This window comes from Elephantulus edwardii, unplaced genomic scaffold (genome assembly GCF_000299155.1).
Source record: "Elephantulus edwardii isolate Elephantulus edwardi_28Jun2011 unplaced genomic scaffold, EleEdw1.0 scaffold00154, whole genome shotgun sequence".
NCBI lineage: Eukaryota > Metazoa > Chordata > Mammalia > Macroscelidea > Macroscelididae > Elephantulus > Elephantulus edwardii.
The window spans coordinates 7323964-7343324 of record NW_006399904.1 but is presented as its reverse complement, the minus strand read 5'-3'; the positions used below and the strand labels follow the sequence as shown (position 1 = coordinate 7343324).

The window sequence follows — 19361 nt, the reverse complement described above, 5'->3', positions numbered from 1 at the left end:
AACGACAACAACAACAACAACAACATTTGTTAGGCATATGGACAAAACACTGTTGGAAGCCATGGAAAAATATGCTTTCACAAAGTTCTATGACTTATCACCCAAACTCCTGCCATCAGGTTGGTTTTGCCTCATGTTGTTGTTGTTAGGTGCTGCATAGTCAAATTCGTCTCATAGCAACCCTATGAACACCAGACTTGAACCCTGTTCCATCCTATGCCAATCCTCATCACCTCTGACACATATGAGCTCACTGTGGCAGACCTTGTAGTAATTCATCGCACTGAGGATATTCCTGTCTTTTGCGGACTCTTATCTTTTTAACCATGATGTCTCTCTCCAAGGAAGAGCTTCTAGCAATATATCCAAAGTATGAGGTGAAGTTTCACCATCCTGGTCTCCAAGGAGCACCCTGGCCACACTTTTTCCAAGATGTACCTGTTCTTTTGGCAATTCATACGATTTTCAGTACTCTTCTCCAACATCACAACTCAAAGGCCTCGATTCTTCTTCTGTTATCCTTATTTACTGGCCAGCTCTCAGGTATGCAGCAAGTGATTGAAAAGACCATGGCCTGAATCTTCTTAAGTCTTTGAACTTACATCACTGCTCCTCAGTATTTTAAGAGAAGAGCTTGACAGCAGAATTACTCAATGCAATACATCTCCTATAATTCAATCCTTCCTTTATCTAGCATGACATTGTCTAATTGGTTCAGTGGTAAGGATTTCTGTTTCATAATACTGAGATGTAATCTATATTGAAGGCTAGGTTTTTTTCTTACAAGTTTGAGTTTTCATATGAACATATAATTTTAATTCTCCTGAGTATATCCAGTATAACAGTTTCTTTAAGTTACTATTATAATACAAAATAACTAATCACTTATTTATTAGTGCTAAAATTTGTAAGTCTCCCCTTTGAGTTTCCCATTAACTTCTTTGCCTTTGATTATTAATTGAGACACTAAGAAGAGTAGCTCTCTAGAAAAAGTGACACAAAAACAGACTTGAAAAAAAACTCATTCGGGTTTGCTACTGCCTATCTCTAGGGAAAATGAGCAGCATAAAGAAGAGCAGCTATAGTATGGTGCAATCCCTCTGCTGAAGAATTTTTAAAATGCAGGGTTGGTGTGGGAAAGAAAAAGATTCCCACAAACACATATCTGACTTAAGTCCCCAGGGCAGAAGTAGTTTAATTTATGCATAAACTTATAATAAAAACTGAACAGTATACCAGGCTAGGAAACATTTATTTGTCAACTTAATTAGCTAACGCTTCCTTCTTTGCTACTGGAACTCCTCCAACCTTCTTAAAGTCCAGAGATTCACAGAATCATTCTGTGGTGTTCAGTTAAGAATAATCAATGACTAAAATCTAAGTAAGTTAATAAGAAGAACAAAGTAGTATTTTAAAAAATGAAAGTTACAATGAAGATTTTTTAATTTTTTTTAAATAATTTTAATGAGCATTTACAGAGATTTTGGATTTCCATTCATTCATTGCTGCACTTCTCTCCCCGCCCCCCCAGTTCGCTCCTCTCTTTCAAAAGTAAAAGAAACACTCCCTCCCTGGGACACAATCCCCCCCACCCCCCTCCCACAGCCCCAAGTACATTCCACTGGGCAACCTTAATTGTCGACTCTTGGGATAACCATAATACCCTATCATACACTGCTTTTAAATTATTCAGTCCCTCATCTGTTTCAGTGCAGTATACACAATTTATCCAGTTTTTCTCAGTCTTACCCCAACCCTGATATCAGTCCCATTTTACAACAGTGGCACCATGCAATATTTGTCCTTTTGCGACTGAGATATTCCACTCAGCATAATGTCCTCCAGGGTCACCCATTTTGAATAATATTGTATGAGTTCCTTGTTTTTCAATGTAGCATAGTATTCCATTGTGTGAATATACCACAGCTTCTCTATCCATTCGTTTGTTGATGGGCACCTGGGTTGTTTCCAACTCCTTGGTATTGTGAACAGAGCTGCGATAAACATGTGTGTGCATATATCTGCTTGGATGTCAGTTATGGTCTCTTTGGGATATATTCCCAGTAGTGGAATTGCTGGGTCAAATGCTATCTCTATTTGCAACATTTTGAGAAAGCGCCGTACCACCTTCCACAGTGGTTGCACCATTTTACATTCCCACCAACTGTGAATAAGGGTTCCAGTTTCTCCACAGCCTCGCCAGCATTTGTTGCTTACTGTTCTGTTAAATTTTGCTATTCGAACTGGGGTGAGATGATATCTCATAGTTGTTTTGACAATGAAGATTTTTTAAAAATTAGATTTGTTCACAAATAAATAAGAAACAGCCACCACCAATATGCGAGCAAAATGAAACAAAAATTTTTTTGAGGAATGTATTAGAATCAGGTGTATTTACCTGAACTTTGCTCTATCCTGTGTCATCCTCATCCTCTCTGATATATAGGAGTTCATTGTTATAGTCATTGTGTCCCTCTCCCCTTTTGAAGATCTTCCTCTCTTTCACTGACCTGCCACATTTAGGTATGGTACCTTTTCCCCTACAACTAGCCATCCCTAACAACAAGCCCAAAGTATGTTTCATCCTTCTTGCCTCTAAGCAGTGTCAAGGTTGCCCTAAACAAATTCTTGATAGAAAACTCATATCCTAAATATTTATGTTCTTTTATCTTAGCTCTTCAAAAGAAGCAAGCAATAAGGGATGCAAAAACAAGCAAATCAACAAAACAAAACAAAACAAAAACCCAGAAACTGGCAGCACAGATACTCAGAGAACAAAATATTTTAAGGGGGGAAAAAACACTCCACCAAACCAAATATATTGAAAAATTCTAAAAGCTCAAAAGGTGGACTGAGGTGTGAATATATGAGATTAGGAAAGAAAAAAAATTCTTTCTGTACCAGTATCTGTGTGTGTGTGTGTGTGTGTGTGTGTGTGTGTATTCACCATGGAAAGAAGTCTTTGGCCCTTCTACATTGATTTAGAAATTATACCACAGCTATAAATTAGAGTCATAAACTGGTATATGCAGCACATCCTTTATATTTTATAATCTCTGACCAGTCTGATTCTTAAGAGTGATGAAGCAATTCCTGTCCTTAAACTTTGTGCCATAATTATAAAAACCAATTTCATAATGTCAATTATAACTTCAATAAAGAAAGCCAAATAACCAAGAAGTCTCAAATATGCAACCCTAACACACGCTTTTCTTAATTTTTAAACCATGCTCTATTTCCTTGCTCTATTTGCACAGCTTCTTGGCTACACACAGGTTTCACCTGAGCACAATTAAACCTCCTGGGTTTACACCAAACAAGCAGCGGCAAGGAGGCCATCTTCTCCTTGTCTCTGCTATCTTCATTCAAGTAGGAGCGCAGGCCCTTCGACTTCCACCAGGCCTTGCTGACAGCTCCTGGGTTTATAGTAGGACTCAGACTATGGTCTTTTCAAGCACTTGCTACGCAGTAGAGGGCAGGACAATGAATAAGAATGGCAGACAAAAAATTGATGCCTTGAACTGTGGTGCTGGAGGAGAGTACTGAATGTCAAGTTGCTAGGAAAGGCTATTCTTTGGAGACAGACATCATGCTTGGAAAGGTCAGGGAATGGTGAAAAGAGAGAAATACCATCAACCAGGTGGGCTGACACAGTGACTACGGCGATGGGTTTGAGTGTGTCTGAGATTGTGAGGCTGGCATAGAATAGGCCAAGTTGTTCAGATCTGTTTTTCATAAGGTTGCTGTGTTATACTTGACTCAATGGCATAAAAACATTCAATCTGTGTGCAGAGCACATTATACTAGAAGCTGGACTCTATTAAGGAGAATGTGGCATCAGGATTGGAGGAGACTCATCAATTACCTGCATTATGTAAATAATACAACCTTGGTTTCTGAAAGTAAGAATAACCTGAAACTTTTGCTGCAAAAGATCAAACATCTCAGCAGCTATCAATATGGACTGCATCTCAATGTCAAGAAAGAAAATCTTCGCCAATAGACCAGTAGGAAATATCATACAGATGGAGAAAAGATTTAAACTATCATTGACTTCATCTTACTTGGCTCTACAATCAATACACATAGTTCATGCACTCAAGAGATCAGGAGATAATTGTGTTGGGAATGTCTACAGTCAAGGCCCTCTCCAAATTAGTGAGGAGCAATGATATTAGCTTGAGGATTAAAGTGTGTTTGATTCAGCAAGCATCAGTAAGGAAGAAAGCATCTTCCACCTATGTGTGCCATAGCCTTTGACTTCCACCAGGCCTTGCTGACAGCTTCTGAGCTTACAACAAGCAAGCAGCAGTGGCTGTAATTTCCTTACTCTTAAGAGGTCCTTGAAATTGGGTGTTGATTGTGGATTTAAGTAAAAGGAAATTATTGACAATTTTAGTCTTTTCTCCATCTACAATGATGTTGCCTATTGGTCCAGTTCTCAGGATCCTATAAGTCATTTATTGTGATGTTATAACTGAGATTTTTCTGTATTATGTTTAGAAATACAGAACTAAATTCATTTTAGAAATTATAATCACAGTAGATAGGAATAACTTCATAGTTCAATTGGGAAATTTTAGATTTATACATAAAATTTAGTATGCAATGTACTTATTATATATTGTCTCATTAAATCTTCATATATCATGTAACTGAGCCTTAAAGAAAAGAAGTAACCTACTGAAATTATAAAGTAATAGCCTAATTTACTTTTTCTAAGCAACAACTATTAACAAACAAAATACTACTCCAAAACCATAAAACATGTAGGCTAGAGATTGTTATAATAATAATAAGCACAAATAAATATAGTATGTCACAGTAAAATTTCTAAGAAATGATACATCTCAAAATAGAAAATATTAAAGCTACAGTTATTTTTTTAATCACATATATGTGATTGGTAAAGGCCTCAGATAAAAGAGGATACTGCAGAAAAGGGAAGATGGTGGCATCTAGCATAAATGGGTAAGGAAAGAAAAAAAAAGGAACAAAATTAAGGGCCTGGTAGTCAGACATTCTTTTTAACACATGCAACATGCACTAGGGTCAGATGCTAGAAGTTGAAAATAAATGAGCTTGACGCAGTTTTACTAATCTGTGGGCATCTAGAGATTTCAGGACAATGTAGAGGCACACTCTCAATGCTAAGAAAAATATCTTAGGTTTCAGAAGTAGTTTAGAACATAATGTTATAGACAATAAAATCTGAGTTAGGGCTAAGTGCTTACATTTGAAGAGAGAAAGTACAGATAGGTGATTTTAAAAACCATATAGTGTTCTGAATCCGCAACTAATTACAATAAGGTAATAAAGAAGGGAGAAAGAAAAACAATCAGGCTTTTGTTCTTATGAGACAGGGTTAAGGTGGTATCATAGTCAAGAAGAATTATTGGAAAGAAGAGCCAAGGGAGGACTGTGTTTGTGCACGCACACATACGTAATATGCAAAGACTGCGGAGAACGGGTGGCAGGTAATGGAAAAGAAAGAACATGAGTTTAAACTAAAACAACAACAGAAAATAACCCCCACCCCAAACCCATCTCATTGCTGCTGAGTCAGAACCACCTCATGGCTGACTCTCCCGGGGGTTTTCAGGGGCTGTAAATGACATGAGTGGAGATTGCTCATCTTTTTCCCACAGAGCGGCTGGCAGAGTCAAACATTCATTTGCCTTAGGATGAGTTAGTAGTGCAACGCCTTATCATTGCTTCCTGAGTTTAAACTAGGCAAGTTTAAAGTTGAATTAATGGAATTGGGTAGAAATACAGTGTATAGAATGGCAACAAGTTAGCCAGAGATCAGTATTTTTGGAATCACCTGAATAGACACGATAGTAATGCCAGTGGGTCAGAGTATTAAAAGAGAACAGAAGAAAAAGGTTTCTGAAATATATTGAATGAATGCACTCTTGACAGAAAAAAAGTAGCTTTTTCAAGATAAAGCAGCTTAGGATGGAAGGGGAAAACATCCATGAATGACATGAAATAGTCAAAATGAGAAAAATGAGAGGATTGCTAACCACAGCAGTATTGGTTTAGTGGAGATTAGATGGTACATTATAGAGTTAACAAGCACAGGATTTTATGATGTTCTCAATTGCCGGTGAGGGGAGACAGCAAACAGGATAACCTTTGGCTAAAAAAATGGTAAGTCAGAAGTAAAGCAACAAAGGCAATGTGAATTACAAGGAAGTAGAAAGTAGGGCACTGGGTGTAGAGTCAAGAGAGAATTAAGGCCTTGAAAACTATAAAAGGACCAAAGTAATTAAGGTCACTATGAATCCAAAAAACAGGTTCAGAGGAAGCCAGAGGGAGAAGAGTTGGAATCAGGCAGTGTCATTTGCAGAATGCAACATAAAATAAAGATGAGGGACTCCTTGTTCAAATATGAAGAACTTCAAGACAATTCAAAGTAGAGCAGTGACTCAAACACAGGGCTTTGCCCAAGAAAATGGATTTTCCCCTGGAGCCATCCAAAAGGACCTGACTATAGCCAACACTTCTCTTTTAGCCCAGTGAGATACATTTTAGACTTCTAGTATCCCAAAACATAAAAGATAAATCTGCACTATTTTGAAGCTATGAAATGTCATAAAATTACTATTATAGCAGCTCTAGTAAACTAATACATTATCTCGCACACTATTAAAAGGGTAAGAATGAATCTTTATCATCAAACTTGGAACTACATTAGTCAATTATCTTCATTTTTAACATTTGCCTTGTTGACATTCAAAATATCGGTTCAAGTGTAAAAGTGGTGCAGAAGAACCTGAGGTGATGAATGTAGAAAAAAATAAACAAAACCAACAAAAACCTGGCAAGAGAAACCATTGAATCTTGTTATTTGTAACAAGGTAAAGAGAGGTTTACTGAGTCATTTAGCAAAATAAAATAAAAAGTAGTATGACAAAGACTGAAAAATAAACCAATTGGCTTTATTTCTGAGCATTTTTCTTGTCATGACAGATAAAGTAAAATCCATTGCAAAGGACCTCCTCCCTAGAACACAAATGAGGGAATACTCTTTTTTATTACAGCAGGTCAGATTTGGGGCACAAAGTCAGGACCAATAAAACAAAAGAAACCACAAAAAAAGAGATATGAAATAGAAGGAGGGGAATATATCCCAGAAATTCTCATCCCATCATTGCTGATGAAATGGATCCGGACTGAAAGCAAAGAATAACAGAAGAATCTCTACCTATACTTTATTGATGATACAAAGGCATTTGACTGTGTGCATTATAACAAGTTGTAGCTAGCATTAAGAATAACAATCCCAGGGCACTTAATTGTGGTCACACAAAACCTATACCTAAGCCAGGAAGTTGTGCAAACACAGGAAGGGTTTAAAATTAAGAAGGGAGTGTGTCAGGGTTGTATTCTCTCTCCATACTTATTCAATCTGTAGTTGAATTGCATTAGGAAAGTCTGCTATCAGGGACCTCTCTAGAGTACTGAAATGCAACGATGTAAGTCTGGAGACTATGGTGCACCTGATCCAAGTCATGGTCTTTGTAATTACTTGCCATGCATGAGAGAGCTGGATAATGACTAAGGAAGACAGAAGAATCAAAGCCTTTGAGTTATGCTGCTGGACAAAAGTATTGAATACACCATAGATTGCTAAGAGAACAAACACAGCTTTGTCCTGGAGGGGGTGAAACCAGGCTGTTCCTTGGAAGCAAGAATTCTGAAGCTCTGTCTAACATCTCGTGGGCATGTTTCAAGGAGTGACCAGACCTTGGAGAGAGACATGATGTTTGGGAAGGTGGAGGGACAGTGCAAGAGAAGACCCTTGATGAGATGGACCAATTCAGTGACTGGATTAATTGAAAGTATGTGTGTCAGAGACACTAAGATTGGCTCAGGATAGAGCAGGGCTCAGAGCTGTTGTACATAGGGTCACTATGCGTTGCAAGCAACTCAACAACATGCTGCACAAATTATTCAAGAAGCTGGACTCTATGAAGAGGAATGTGTCTTCAGGAGTGGAGGGAGGGAGATTCATTAACAACCTGCATTATGCAGGTGACAAAACTTTGCTTGCTGAAAGTGAAGAGGATTTGATGCACTTGTTGCAGAAGATCAAGGAGTACAGCCTTCAATATGGATTGCATCTCAATGTCAAGAAAATAAAGATTCTTAACACTAGACCTAAAGGCAACATCATGGTGGATGGAGGAAAAAACTAAAACTGTCAACAATCTCATCTTACGTGGATCCACAATTAACAACACCCTGGGTAAAAACAGAGTATCAGTAGACATCTTGCACTGGGAAAGTCTGCAGATAAAGACTTCTCCAAATTGTTGAGAAATATGATGTCAATTTGAGGACTTGGGTGCATCTGATTCAGGCCGTGGCCTTTCTGGTCACTTGCTATGCATGTGAGAGCTGGACAGTGACTAAAGGTGACAGAAGAACTGATGCCTTTGAGCTGTATGCTGGAGAAGAGCACTGAGCATCCCATGGATGGCAAAAAGAAAAACAAGTATGTCTTGGAGAGGGTGCAGCCAGAGTGCTCTTTGGAGGTAAGAATGAGGAAGCCTCACCTCACATACTTTGGGCATGTTACTAGGAGGCATTATTCCATGGAGAAGCATATGATACTGGGAAGGGTGAAGAGCTGGCGAAGGATAGGAAGACCCTCAACCAGGTGGACTGACACAGTGACTGCTGCAACAGACTCTTGTGCATCAGGAAGTGTGAGGATGATATAGGATAGAATAGGGTTCAGATCTTTTGTTCATAGGGTTACTATGACCTGTCTCAACTTGACGACACCTAACAACAACAACACTGCAAGTGTGAATTTTATATGTTTTAGACATAAAATTATTCCCATTTTCTCAAGTACACAAAGGAAAGCTTCTTTCATTAGCTTATCCCCTATATTTTTGTGTTTTTAAGACTTGCAGACCTTTGTAACAGCAAATGTTATTCACACTATGAATGCAAAAATCCTGCAACCCTTAGAGTTTTAAAACTAGAAGATATTTCTTTTTAGGTATTCAGTTTTCTATTTTATATATATCACAGACTTCTTGTTTCTATTAGTAGGGTTCAAAAAGTCTAACTAGGTCATTCTGCTAGCTACAATGTTTAAAAAAAAAACCCCAAAACACCAAAATATTTTTATAGTCTTTGAAAGCAGATTAATATACTTTAGATTCCAATTTCTTAGTAGAAAGTAAGCATATAAAATGATTAAAAGGAAAATTAGCATTTCAAAAATGTCTTGTTCCAAATAATTTAAGTCTGATATACCTTCTCTCATATGTAACTATATGAATTTTACCTAATCTTCTCTGTATCACACAGACTTGTGCTGCCCACATACCTACCTTTTAGCCACATGGGTACTTAAATAATTAAAGTTAAAAGTTCATTTCTTCTCATGCACAAGGCATATTTTCTTTTTTTTTTTTAAGGCATATTTTCAACACTCAATTGTTATACATGGGTGAACAGAATAGATACAGAATGTTGCTATTATTGCAAAAAAACTTCTATTAGCACAAACATAGACCAGGCATAATGTCATGAGGAAGGCATTTTCTCTATGGGAACTTGCTGGTGAACGCTTGGAAATGAAAAACTAATTCACACTCAGTCTTCAATAATATCTTTAATAACATAGCATAGTCTCTGTTTCCTATTATTTCTTAATTTGGTTACATTTTAAAATTTATGGGTGTAGCAGTTATCCAATTTCTAAACCATGGATAATACACAAAGAGTATTTACACTATAAGAGACATCAATAGTTTCCAAGTACTATGAGCCAAATTTGTACAACACTGGACATCTGAAATTTGGACAATGAATCAAAATGACTGAAGAAGAATCAGTGCTTTTGCACTGTGGTGTTGGCAAGGAGTACTGGATAAATCATAGTCTGCTAAAGAATAACCGTCTTGGAACAAGAGCAACTATGCTGCTCCTTAGAGGCAAAGATGGTGAAATTTTCTATTATTTTGGGCATGTATCAGGAGATGCCCGTCCTTGGAAAAAGATATCATGCAGGGAAAGATGGAGGGTCAGTGAAAAAGGTGACCTTCCAAGGGACAGACAGAATCAGTGACTGTAACAACGGATTCACACATGAGTTCAAGCAGGAGAACATGACGATGGAGCAGGATAGGGCAAGGTTCTCACCTGTTGTTTATAGGGTTGCTGTGAGTCACAGTCAACTCGATAGCACGTAACGACACTTAAACAACCATATACTATGAGACAACTCTGCAATATTCTCTAACAAGAATTCATTTTCACGATGACAGGCATATAGAACAACGGGACAGAATTGAGAACCCAGAAATGGACCCATATATCTATGGCCAATGGATACCTGACAAGGAAACAAATCCTATCAAATGGGAAATGATAACATCTTCAACAAACGGTGCTGACAAAATTGGACTGCTACTTGCAGAAAGCTGAAACAGGATCTACATCTCACACCATACACAAAAATCAACCAAGGTGGATCACAGACCTGGGAGTAAAGCCCAAATCCATAAAGTTCATCAAGACAAACTGGAACCAAGCTTAAAAAGCCTAGTCTATGACATAAAAAGGCTGACAAATACAATTAGAAATACACAACTAGGAGATAAAATTGATGAACGGAACCTTCTAAATATTAAGTCCCTATTGTGTATCAACTTTTTTCAATAGGATGAAAAGAAACTCCACCAACTTTGAAAAAACATTTGGCTATACCATCTCAGACAAGGATCTCATAACAAATGATCATAGAATAATACAGGGCCTCCACAAGAAGACTGATAACTCAATTACAAAAGGGTCAAAATCCATGGAAAGACTTTTCACAGAGGAAGACATTCAGATGGCCAAGAGACACATGGGGAAATGCTCCAAATCACTGGCAGTAAGAGAGATGCAAATCAAAAACCACAATGAGATACCATCTCACCCCAGTAGCAATAGCAAAGTCTAGAAGGACAGCAAGTAATGAAGGTTGGGGAGGAAGTGAAGAGATTGGAACTTTCCTACACTGTTGGTGGGATTGTAAAATGGTACAATCCTCTGAAAGGAAGTTTGACACTTCCTAAAAAAAGGTGAACACAAAAACTCCACATGGCCCAGCTATTCTACTATAGAATTATACTCCAAGGAAATTATAATTGAGACAAAAAGGAGAACTGTACACCCATGTTCACAGCAGGGTTCAAACCATCACAAGAACATGAAAACAGCCCAAATATCCAACTGCAACAGAACAGATTGGGAAATTGTGGTACATTGACACAATGGAGTACTATGGAGCACTCAGGAGCAACAATTTTGAAAAATACTACATAACTTGAGAGATACTGGAGAGTATTCTGCTGAATGAACGAACTTAGTCTCATAAGAACAAATACTGCATGATTGTTGTAAAAATAGGAGGATAACTAGGAAAGTGTGTAATGTAAGTCCCAGGTGGTAAGGGATGGGAGCAGAGTGGTGAGAATGGGTAGGGGAGATACCACAGGGTTGCACAATTTGGTGGGTAGAGGGAGAGGGTAAAGGAAATGGGAAAGATCTGGGGGAGAGCTGAAAAGATGGGGTAATAATGGGCATAGTCCAATAGTGATTAATTTTATAAAACACAATGTATGGGAATGACTGTATAAAACATAATGTCAATAAAGGAAAGTGTGGGGGGAAATCTGAATAAAAACATAAACTCATCAAAACAAACAGAATTTCACCTTCTTCAAATTTAATCCTTATATATGCTGAGGTATACCCATCACGTAAATATACAACACTCCTACTTCAATGGTGTGTGTACATTATGTACCTATACACAAAAATGAGGAAACTGAAGCTTGGTAAGACAGGGTAACTTGCAATCAAATAAGTAATAAATATCAGAGTTAAGATTCATATGTAGGTTTATGGATAAACAGAATAGAAACTCTTTATAAAACACATAATCCACAGTGTAGAAAAGTATCCCATCCACATAATCATGTAAACCATCCAGTCAACTTAGACTCGCAGTGACTGTATGAACAACAGATTGAAACCTTGTACAGAAGATCAAAATCACATAGATATGACGGATTTTTCTGAACCAAGGCCCATGAACATATATCGCCATTTGAATCCATCTAATCTCTCAGATACACAAGATATAAATGAACAAACAAAAACCAAGTTAATTTCCCAAGAGTTAATGAATACATATATTCAAAGAATCTGCTGCAAAACATTACTTATTTTCTACAGAACCACTATTTTTATAAAATTTTTTTTTTCAAACATAGTAAAAATTTTACTTGCCTTCTTTAGCAGCAAATGTTTGGCTGGCTGAAATGACTTTTTTTAGTTCTGGATTATACCTTGTTCCCTCTGGAAAAATTACAAGAAACATCTGTAGGCATAAAGAAAATTTGAGTTTGGGGTATGTGTATTTTGTTTTGTAGTTACTTTAAAAATGCTCACTATTAAGGCTAAAAGATAATCTCTTACAGTGGTAAAAATATATTAACTTAATATTACTTTTATAATAAGCACAAATAAAAGACAAAAGTTTAGTTAAGTCTTAGTATAGCATGGATTATACCTATTTTTTTAAGAAAAGTTCTATGGTCACAGAAAAGTCAGTCATTAAGAATTTAACAACTAAAAAAAAAAACAAAAAAAAAAGAATTTAACAACTTTTCTAATAACATGCTAATATTAAACAATTAAAAATTTTTTGTTAGTCTTAATTTAAACCATTTTTAATTATTAAAATTAAAAGTTTGTCCATGAAATAAATTACTTGTACAAAGTCTTAATGAATTCATTTTTTTCCCCTTCTAAGAACCTGGGAAATTTTTAAGAGGTACAAATTTCAGAAATAAAAATCTTTAAATAAGAATATTAGGCACTCACAATGACGGGTTGATGGGACACTGTAATTAACTAATTACATTAACCAATGTCAAAAAGAAATAAAAATAATCCTATTTGAGGAAAGCCACATTGTAGATATCTAGATTTCTATAATATCAAAGATAGTATTTTTATTTCAAGATTAATAGAGTACTCCTATTTTAGAGTCCTCTACATGTATTTCAGATGACAGCATATATGTTGTCATATTTCAGTATATACAATTCAAAATATATATATTCAATTTCATATTCAGTACATAATTGAAAGAACACAAACAAAAAGGAATATCAAGATAGTTATTTAATAGGTAGTGAAGTAATTAAGCAATTAAATTTATCTGTTTGAAAAAGTAAAAATAGAAATAGTAAAATCAGTGATCCAGACACACGGCGCAATGGATTTTCAAGAAAGTGTACCACATGCATTCAATGTGCAAAGAAATATCAATAGACCATGCTGGGCAAACTGGTTCTCCACTTGCAAAAAAACCCCCAAAACCTGATAACTGGAGCAGCTGGTGAATTCAAATCATAAGAGATGTGCAACTTTTTGGTGAGCAACACAATGCCCTATAGACTAGACCAGTAGAGTTAATTTATGCAAAATAAATTAAGATTTTATTTTTAATATATGCATTTGCATTGCCTCCAAAGAACAGAAAATAAATGCACTAGTAGTTAATAGTAACAGTAGTTGAAAGGCAGCTAGATAGCTAGAACAGAATTCTTTAAATGTGTAAACTAATGAGTTTTAAAAATATTTAAAAGAAAGTGGATACACATTTTCTAATGTACCTTATGGAGATCTATATGTGAACAATCACCCAATTCTGTTCAATTTTCTCAACTCATTTGAAACTCAAAAGACCCATTCAAACATCATGTTTTGTCCTCAAAGATAAACTGTAACAGAATAAATGACATCATTTATTTCATTGCATTCTACTCCAGTTCATCCTTAAACAGGATGCAATTTCATAATGCAAAAGCTTAAAATATTAATAAAAATTAAAAATGCTAGAGCAATTTACCCGCTTATTGTGGGAAATTTTTCTTTTTATATTACCTCTGGTTGCAGCCTGAGCAAGGAGGCAGGAAAAAGAAAGCAAGGAGAGAAAAGAAAAGGATTGGAGGAGAAGGAAGACAGGAGGAAACACAGGCACCAAGGACATAAAAGGAAAGATCAGAAAGAAAATGTACCTGGACGTATGAAGAAACTTTCAGACTAGAAAAGCTTGTCCTAGGAGGGAGTCATTGGAAAAAAGGAATTTTGCAACAACTAGTGTTTTAAAGTAGAAAATTCAGGTTCTGGGGGTTTTTAAAAACTAAATTTAATAAAATAATATTTATATTTAAAGATTATTTGTTTATAAATATTCTTAATTTTTGTCCTTGAAATAGCTCAAATATCTATAAGAAATACAAATTTATAGTGACAGAAAAAAGTTCTTTTTAAATCTAAATCTGATACTATAGAATAAGAGGAGTTAAGGCAGATGAGCTCCTAAAGTAGCCTAAGTGTCAGATTACAAGTACAGTTCTATTTTCTATTTATGGACTCTAAGACACCAAATGTTCTTTTTACTCCTCTTTAATGTCACTATTGATGACCACCAGAGAGGATCAAATCACTGCAGCAGATTTCCCTATATTTAGAGGGATACTGTTGCCAAAACAAAGCTGTGAATTATTTATCATACACAATATAATGTTCTTTCAAAACAATCTTAAACCTTAAATTGATTGTCAAATGAAAAAGAATGAGAGTTGATAGGGATAATCATAAAAATGAAGCATCATCTTACTGGAGTTCCTGCGTTCACTTGTTTCTGAAGTTTGTTTCTCATTTCTTTTTCATTAAATTTGGCACTTCTTTTTACATAGATTCCTCCATGCTGCCACATTAAAAATAAACAAAAATAAAGGGGGAAAAAACATTAAATACTCAATGACTGCAATCTTAAAAAAAAAAGGCAATTTTACTGAGAAAGAGTAAAGATTAAAACTACATTTTCAATTTAAACAATATTTAGTACATTAAAATATTATATAAGGAAAACTACTGTTTCAACATTTAAATAAAATAGCATTGCTACATTGTACTGAAAAATACACGTGCTTTCATATTCTGTGTAGTAATAATATTTAGTTTTACGGCTAAAAAACTTCTTTGAAAAATCCTTTTTTAAAAATAAAAAGTTTAAACAATTGGATAGCTTTTAACTCACAGTATTGCACGGGCATTACAGAATCACTTCCATGTGTCCCTTAAAAATATCAATATAATCTGTAGGTGGGAAAAGGATGGGCACTCTTCTTCTGAGCAATTAACTGCCTCTGAAAACCCTCCGGAAGGTCAGATATGGGTCGGTTCCGACTCTACAATACTCAACAACAGCATACCCTATAGGGATTTAAAATTTTAATCCAGCTATAAACATTTATGTGGTACTTTTTTACTGTAAAATGAGGGAAAGATGAAATTGGTGGCACACAGGGCATTCTACACTACTATGTTCTGGTATGACCCATTTTCAAAATGTATAGACAGGTACAAGACAAAAGGCGACTCTTAATACAAACTAAGGACTAAAGACTTCAGATAATAGTAATATTGTATCAATACAGATTCATCAGTGGTAACAAATGTACTAAATTAACACAAGATACTAATAACAGAATAAACTATGCACATGCCTAAGAAGGTGCATATGGGATTTCTGTACTTGCTTAGAAAATTTTCAGTAAATGTAAAATCGATCTAAAAAATAAAGCACAAAGAACATATTTTATTTAGTCTCTATTCTCCTAGAGGGAGCTCTGGTAGCTTAGTGGTAAGGGGTCATGCTGGCAATTCAAAGGTTCAAATTCACCAGCTGCTCTGAGGTAGAAAGATGAACAAACTTTTTCTGTACATTTTAGTCTCTGAAAACCCTCTAAAGGTCAGCTATGACCTTCCAACTAAAGGCACATAACAACATCTATGATCCTAGAGCAGCAGAGGAAACAGGAGAATTAAAGAAAGCGCTGTACTAGTGTCTACTTGCCTCCATGAAGACTAAGGAATATGATAGTGCCTAGCTACCTGAACATTCTGATGAAAGAACAATTTGATGCTACAAAAGCAGCCTGGTCAAGAGATTAAAATACAGAACAGAAGCTCTGATTCTCATGGAATTCAGACTTTCTGGAGCCACTGAGACTAAAAGACTCCCCCTGAAACTACTAGCTCGAGATGATTATCAAACCTAAAGCTGAAAATATCCCTTAAAGTCATCTTTAAATTAAACAACAGCTTAGCATAAGTAGAGAATATCTGCCTTGAGAACAGCCCTTTTATGGAATTATCTATATGAGGTCAAGCTTACAAAAGCAACTCAATAAGGATGAATGAACAGCTTTGACTAAGGCAGGGAGACGGTCTTCATAGTGGTAAAATAATTTAGAAAAGCATAAAATGGTTGCACAATTTTTAAGAATGTAATCAATGTAATTGAATTATACATATAGGAACTATTAAAATCATGCATGTTTTTGCTGTATTTTCACCAAAAATGAGATTTCTATTCAAAAAGTATTCTAATTAAAAATCTGAGTTAATGTCAAACTTCTTATGTACATTTGATTAAAATGATGCATGAAATCAGCATATTATTTGTATCACTCTGTGTGCTAATTCACAGGACCTGTGGTGGTGTAGTTTGTTTGAATGTTGGACTGGTTACTAAAACGTCAGCAGTTCAAGTGCACAAACTATATGCCACAGGAGAAAGACTTACACACTCAGACACCTGACAGGATTATGTATCAGAATCAATTCAATGGCAATGGAGTTATCAATTAGAGTTCATCTGTAAAATAAATTGATGAGCTCAGTTTGATTTTGCCTTATGAATACGGTATACTGTAAAAGAAAATGGACAAAGAAGTGAAGATGATTATGAAGAAAAACTTAGACACAAGGGATTAATTAACAAATGGAAAGCATGGAATTGGTAACAGAAATGACAATGGCGATCAAACGAAACAATTTGCCAAGACTGATAATCTACCTTGGGGAAATACATTATTCAACAACAAAAATGGTGACCACACACATAGATCTCACGAGATGGAATATATACAGGGTTCAAATCAGCCATGTATGTGAAAAGAGATGAGAGAAACGTACTAACATCAGTTAGTAATCCAAAAATTTGTAATCCATAGGCTAAATGTATAACAGACGATCAAGGAAAATTAAAACAAGTCCATGAGAGTTAAAGTGCTACCTTGATCATTTTTTCCTGAATTTAGTGATCACCTCAAGAATAGATTTGAGGCAATGAACTCTAAGGACCAAAGATGAGATAAGCACATTACATATGAAGAAAGCAAAAAGAGATAAATGTTTTTATTAATACACAGTCTAAAATTTTACAAAATGATACTGCAAGTAAGGCATGTGAAAGCCATCTTATTATGTGAAGCTACTTATTAACAAATGTCTCATAGTTTGTTTTCTTGGTACAAAACCCTTAGGTGCACAGTTTTGAAGATTACTTCAGACTTGTGGCCTATAACAGTAACAACCACCATCTGATACCAGATTTCTGGGTTTTATGGAAATTGGGGTAGCATACACAGGCCACACCTCTGGATATCATGTTCGACCTTGAGGCTTAGAAAAACTATTGTGTAATAGTCCAGAACAACCAGGAAGACCTTTTTGCTTTTGGTGATGTGTTCTTTTAAACTATTCAGTCTGTTATGGGCAACAGACTCTAAACATCAAACTGAGACCTGGATTTAGAGTAAATCAGTACTTATTTAAATTGGTCTTTAAGACAGTGTTGTGAAAAATACCTAATGCTTCTAATCAAATTGTCTCAGAGACACACAACCCTTGCTATGTAGAAGTGACAAATGAGTGCTGTAAGATGAACAAAGAAGAGGAGGAAGTTTTCTCCTGGGAAAAATACTGAGTACAATGTGGAGTTTGTGCCTGTTAATACTTTCTGTTGAACTTAGATTAACAACTATATAGCACAGTAGAACAGACACTAATGAAATCTGTCAAATGACTGCATGACCTACATACTTCCCAAAAGTGAGATCTCCTTTCCTTGATTGTCTTAAATGGGTTACCCAAAGGAATAGATTCTTGGATTAGATCTGAATTGACTGAACGATTGTCATTACTGAAATTATACTGAAGGGTACTTCTAATGCGACTTCTTAAAAAGTTAATATGTTGTTCATAAAGCAGGTCAGAAATGCAGACAAGATATATTTATTCTACAGGTGGACTTGGGCTTCCAATTTAAGATTTGTAGCCCAACCATAGGTAAATAGTCCTTTTCCCTTGGCCCAAATCCACACTTAGTCCCTTGGGGACAACACTGAAGACTGGATACTACATTGGGGGGGGGGGGGGAAAGTAACCAGATGGTACTTAACTACTTAAAAAAAAAGAGTAGTGCCTGACTCTAAAAAGTGTGTCCTAAAACAGGCAGCCATCAATTAATTCTGTAGAAGCAAGCACACCAACCTATGTGTGACCAAAGGATTTTAAATAAATCCATGATCAAGAGAAAGGAATGTATAAGAATCTAATGTCTACAACGACTTAGTCGTGAAATGCTGGTCTACTACAGCTCTTAATCCATTCTGACTCTCAACTTAAATTCAAACTCCATGTGAACTCTTTATATGTCTTCTCTGATGCTTGTTGAGCATTTGATCAATAATGTTATGCCTAAAAGACCAATAAAAGTAAGTAATAATTTACTCTAAGTACAGCTCTCAGTCTGATCTTTGAAGTCTCTTCCCCATAAGACAAGTCCTGGGAGGAGTAGCTTGCCCTAAGAAGGATTGCAGTAGAAAGCAGATTAACATGCACAGAAGTATTTTCATGAAGAACCTGGGACCCTGTCTGGGCACGTCACAGTAATTTACCAAAGACAGCCAATTGAAAGTACTTTGGCTAGTCAGAATTTGTTTTAATGTTATTTCCTGATATTTTAACATTTAATCACTGCATGGCCTCTCATAAGGGGAATGCTGTTGTCTCATCTCATCCCCGAGCACTTCAATTTGCAAGTTGCTTTCTCTAATAAAAAACTTCTTTGTTTTTAATTTAAAAAAAAAATTAACTATAAAATGCCTAATTTGTTCTTAAGTTAGAATAATGCATAGACTAAAAGCTTCAAAATTATTTGATATCTTAGTTATCAGAAAAAGTTCTCATTTAACTCTTAAATGAAATCATGAGAGCTGTTAGGGATAATTATAAAAACAAAGCATAATCTTAGTAGATAGGAGAGGGTTCAGATCCAATCTTCAAATAGTTATTCTATAACATCAACAAAATCATTCCCAATTCTTTTCTTTAGGTTGAAAAGGTCAGAAGAAAAAGAAAGGATACTGTTCTTGTTGTTGTTATGTGCCGTCGAGTGGTTTCCGACTCATAGC

The 19361-nt window shown here is 35.7% G+C and overlaps 1 protein-coding gene across 1 annotated transcript in view; it reads right to left on the bottom strand.

The window, feature by feature from the left end:
- Window positions 1–19361, bottom strand: part of AGPAT5 (1-acylglycerol-3-phosphate O-acyltransferase 5) — an 85814-nt gene that overhangs the window by 25263 nt on the left and 41190 nt on the right. Inside the window, exons 4-5 of the mRNA XM_006895021.1 lie at window positions 14714–14803; window positions 12310–12400 (exon numbers count right to left, since the gene is read on the bottom strand). Coding sequence (XP_006895083.1) covers window positions 12310–12400; window positions 14714–14803 — 181 coding nt within the window. The remainder of the gene's footprint in view (window positions 1–12309; window positions 12401–14713; window positions 14804–19361) is intronic.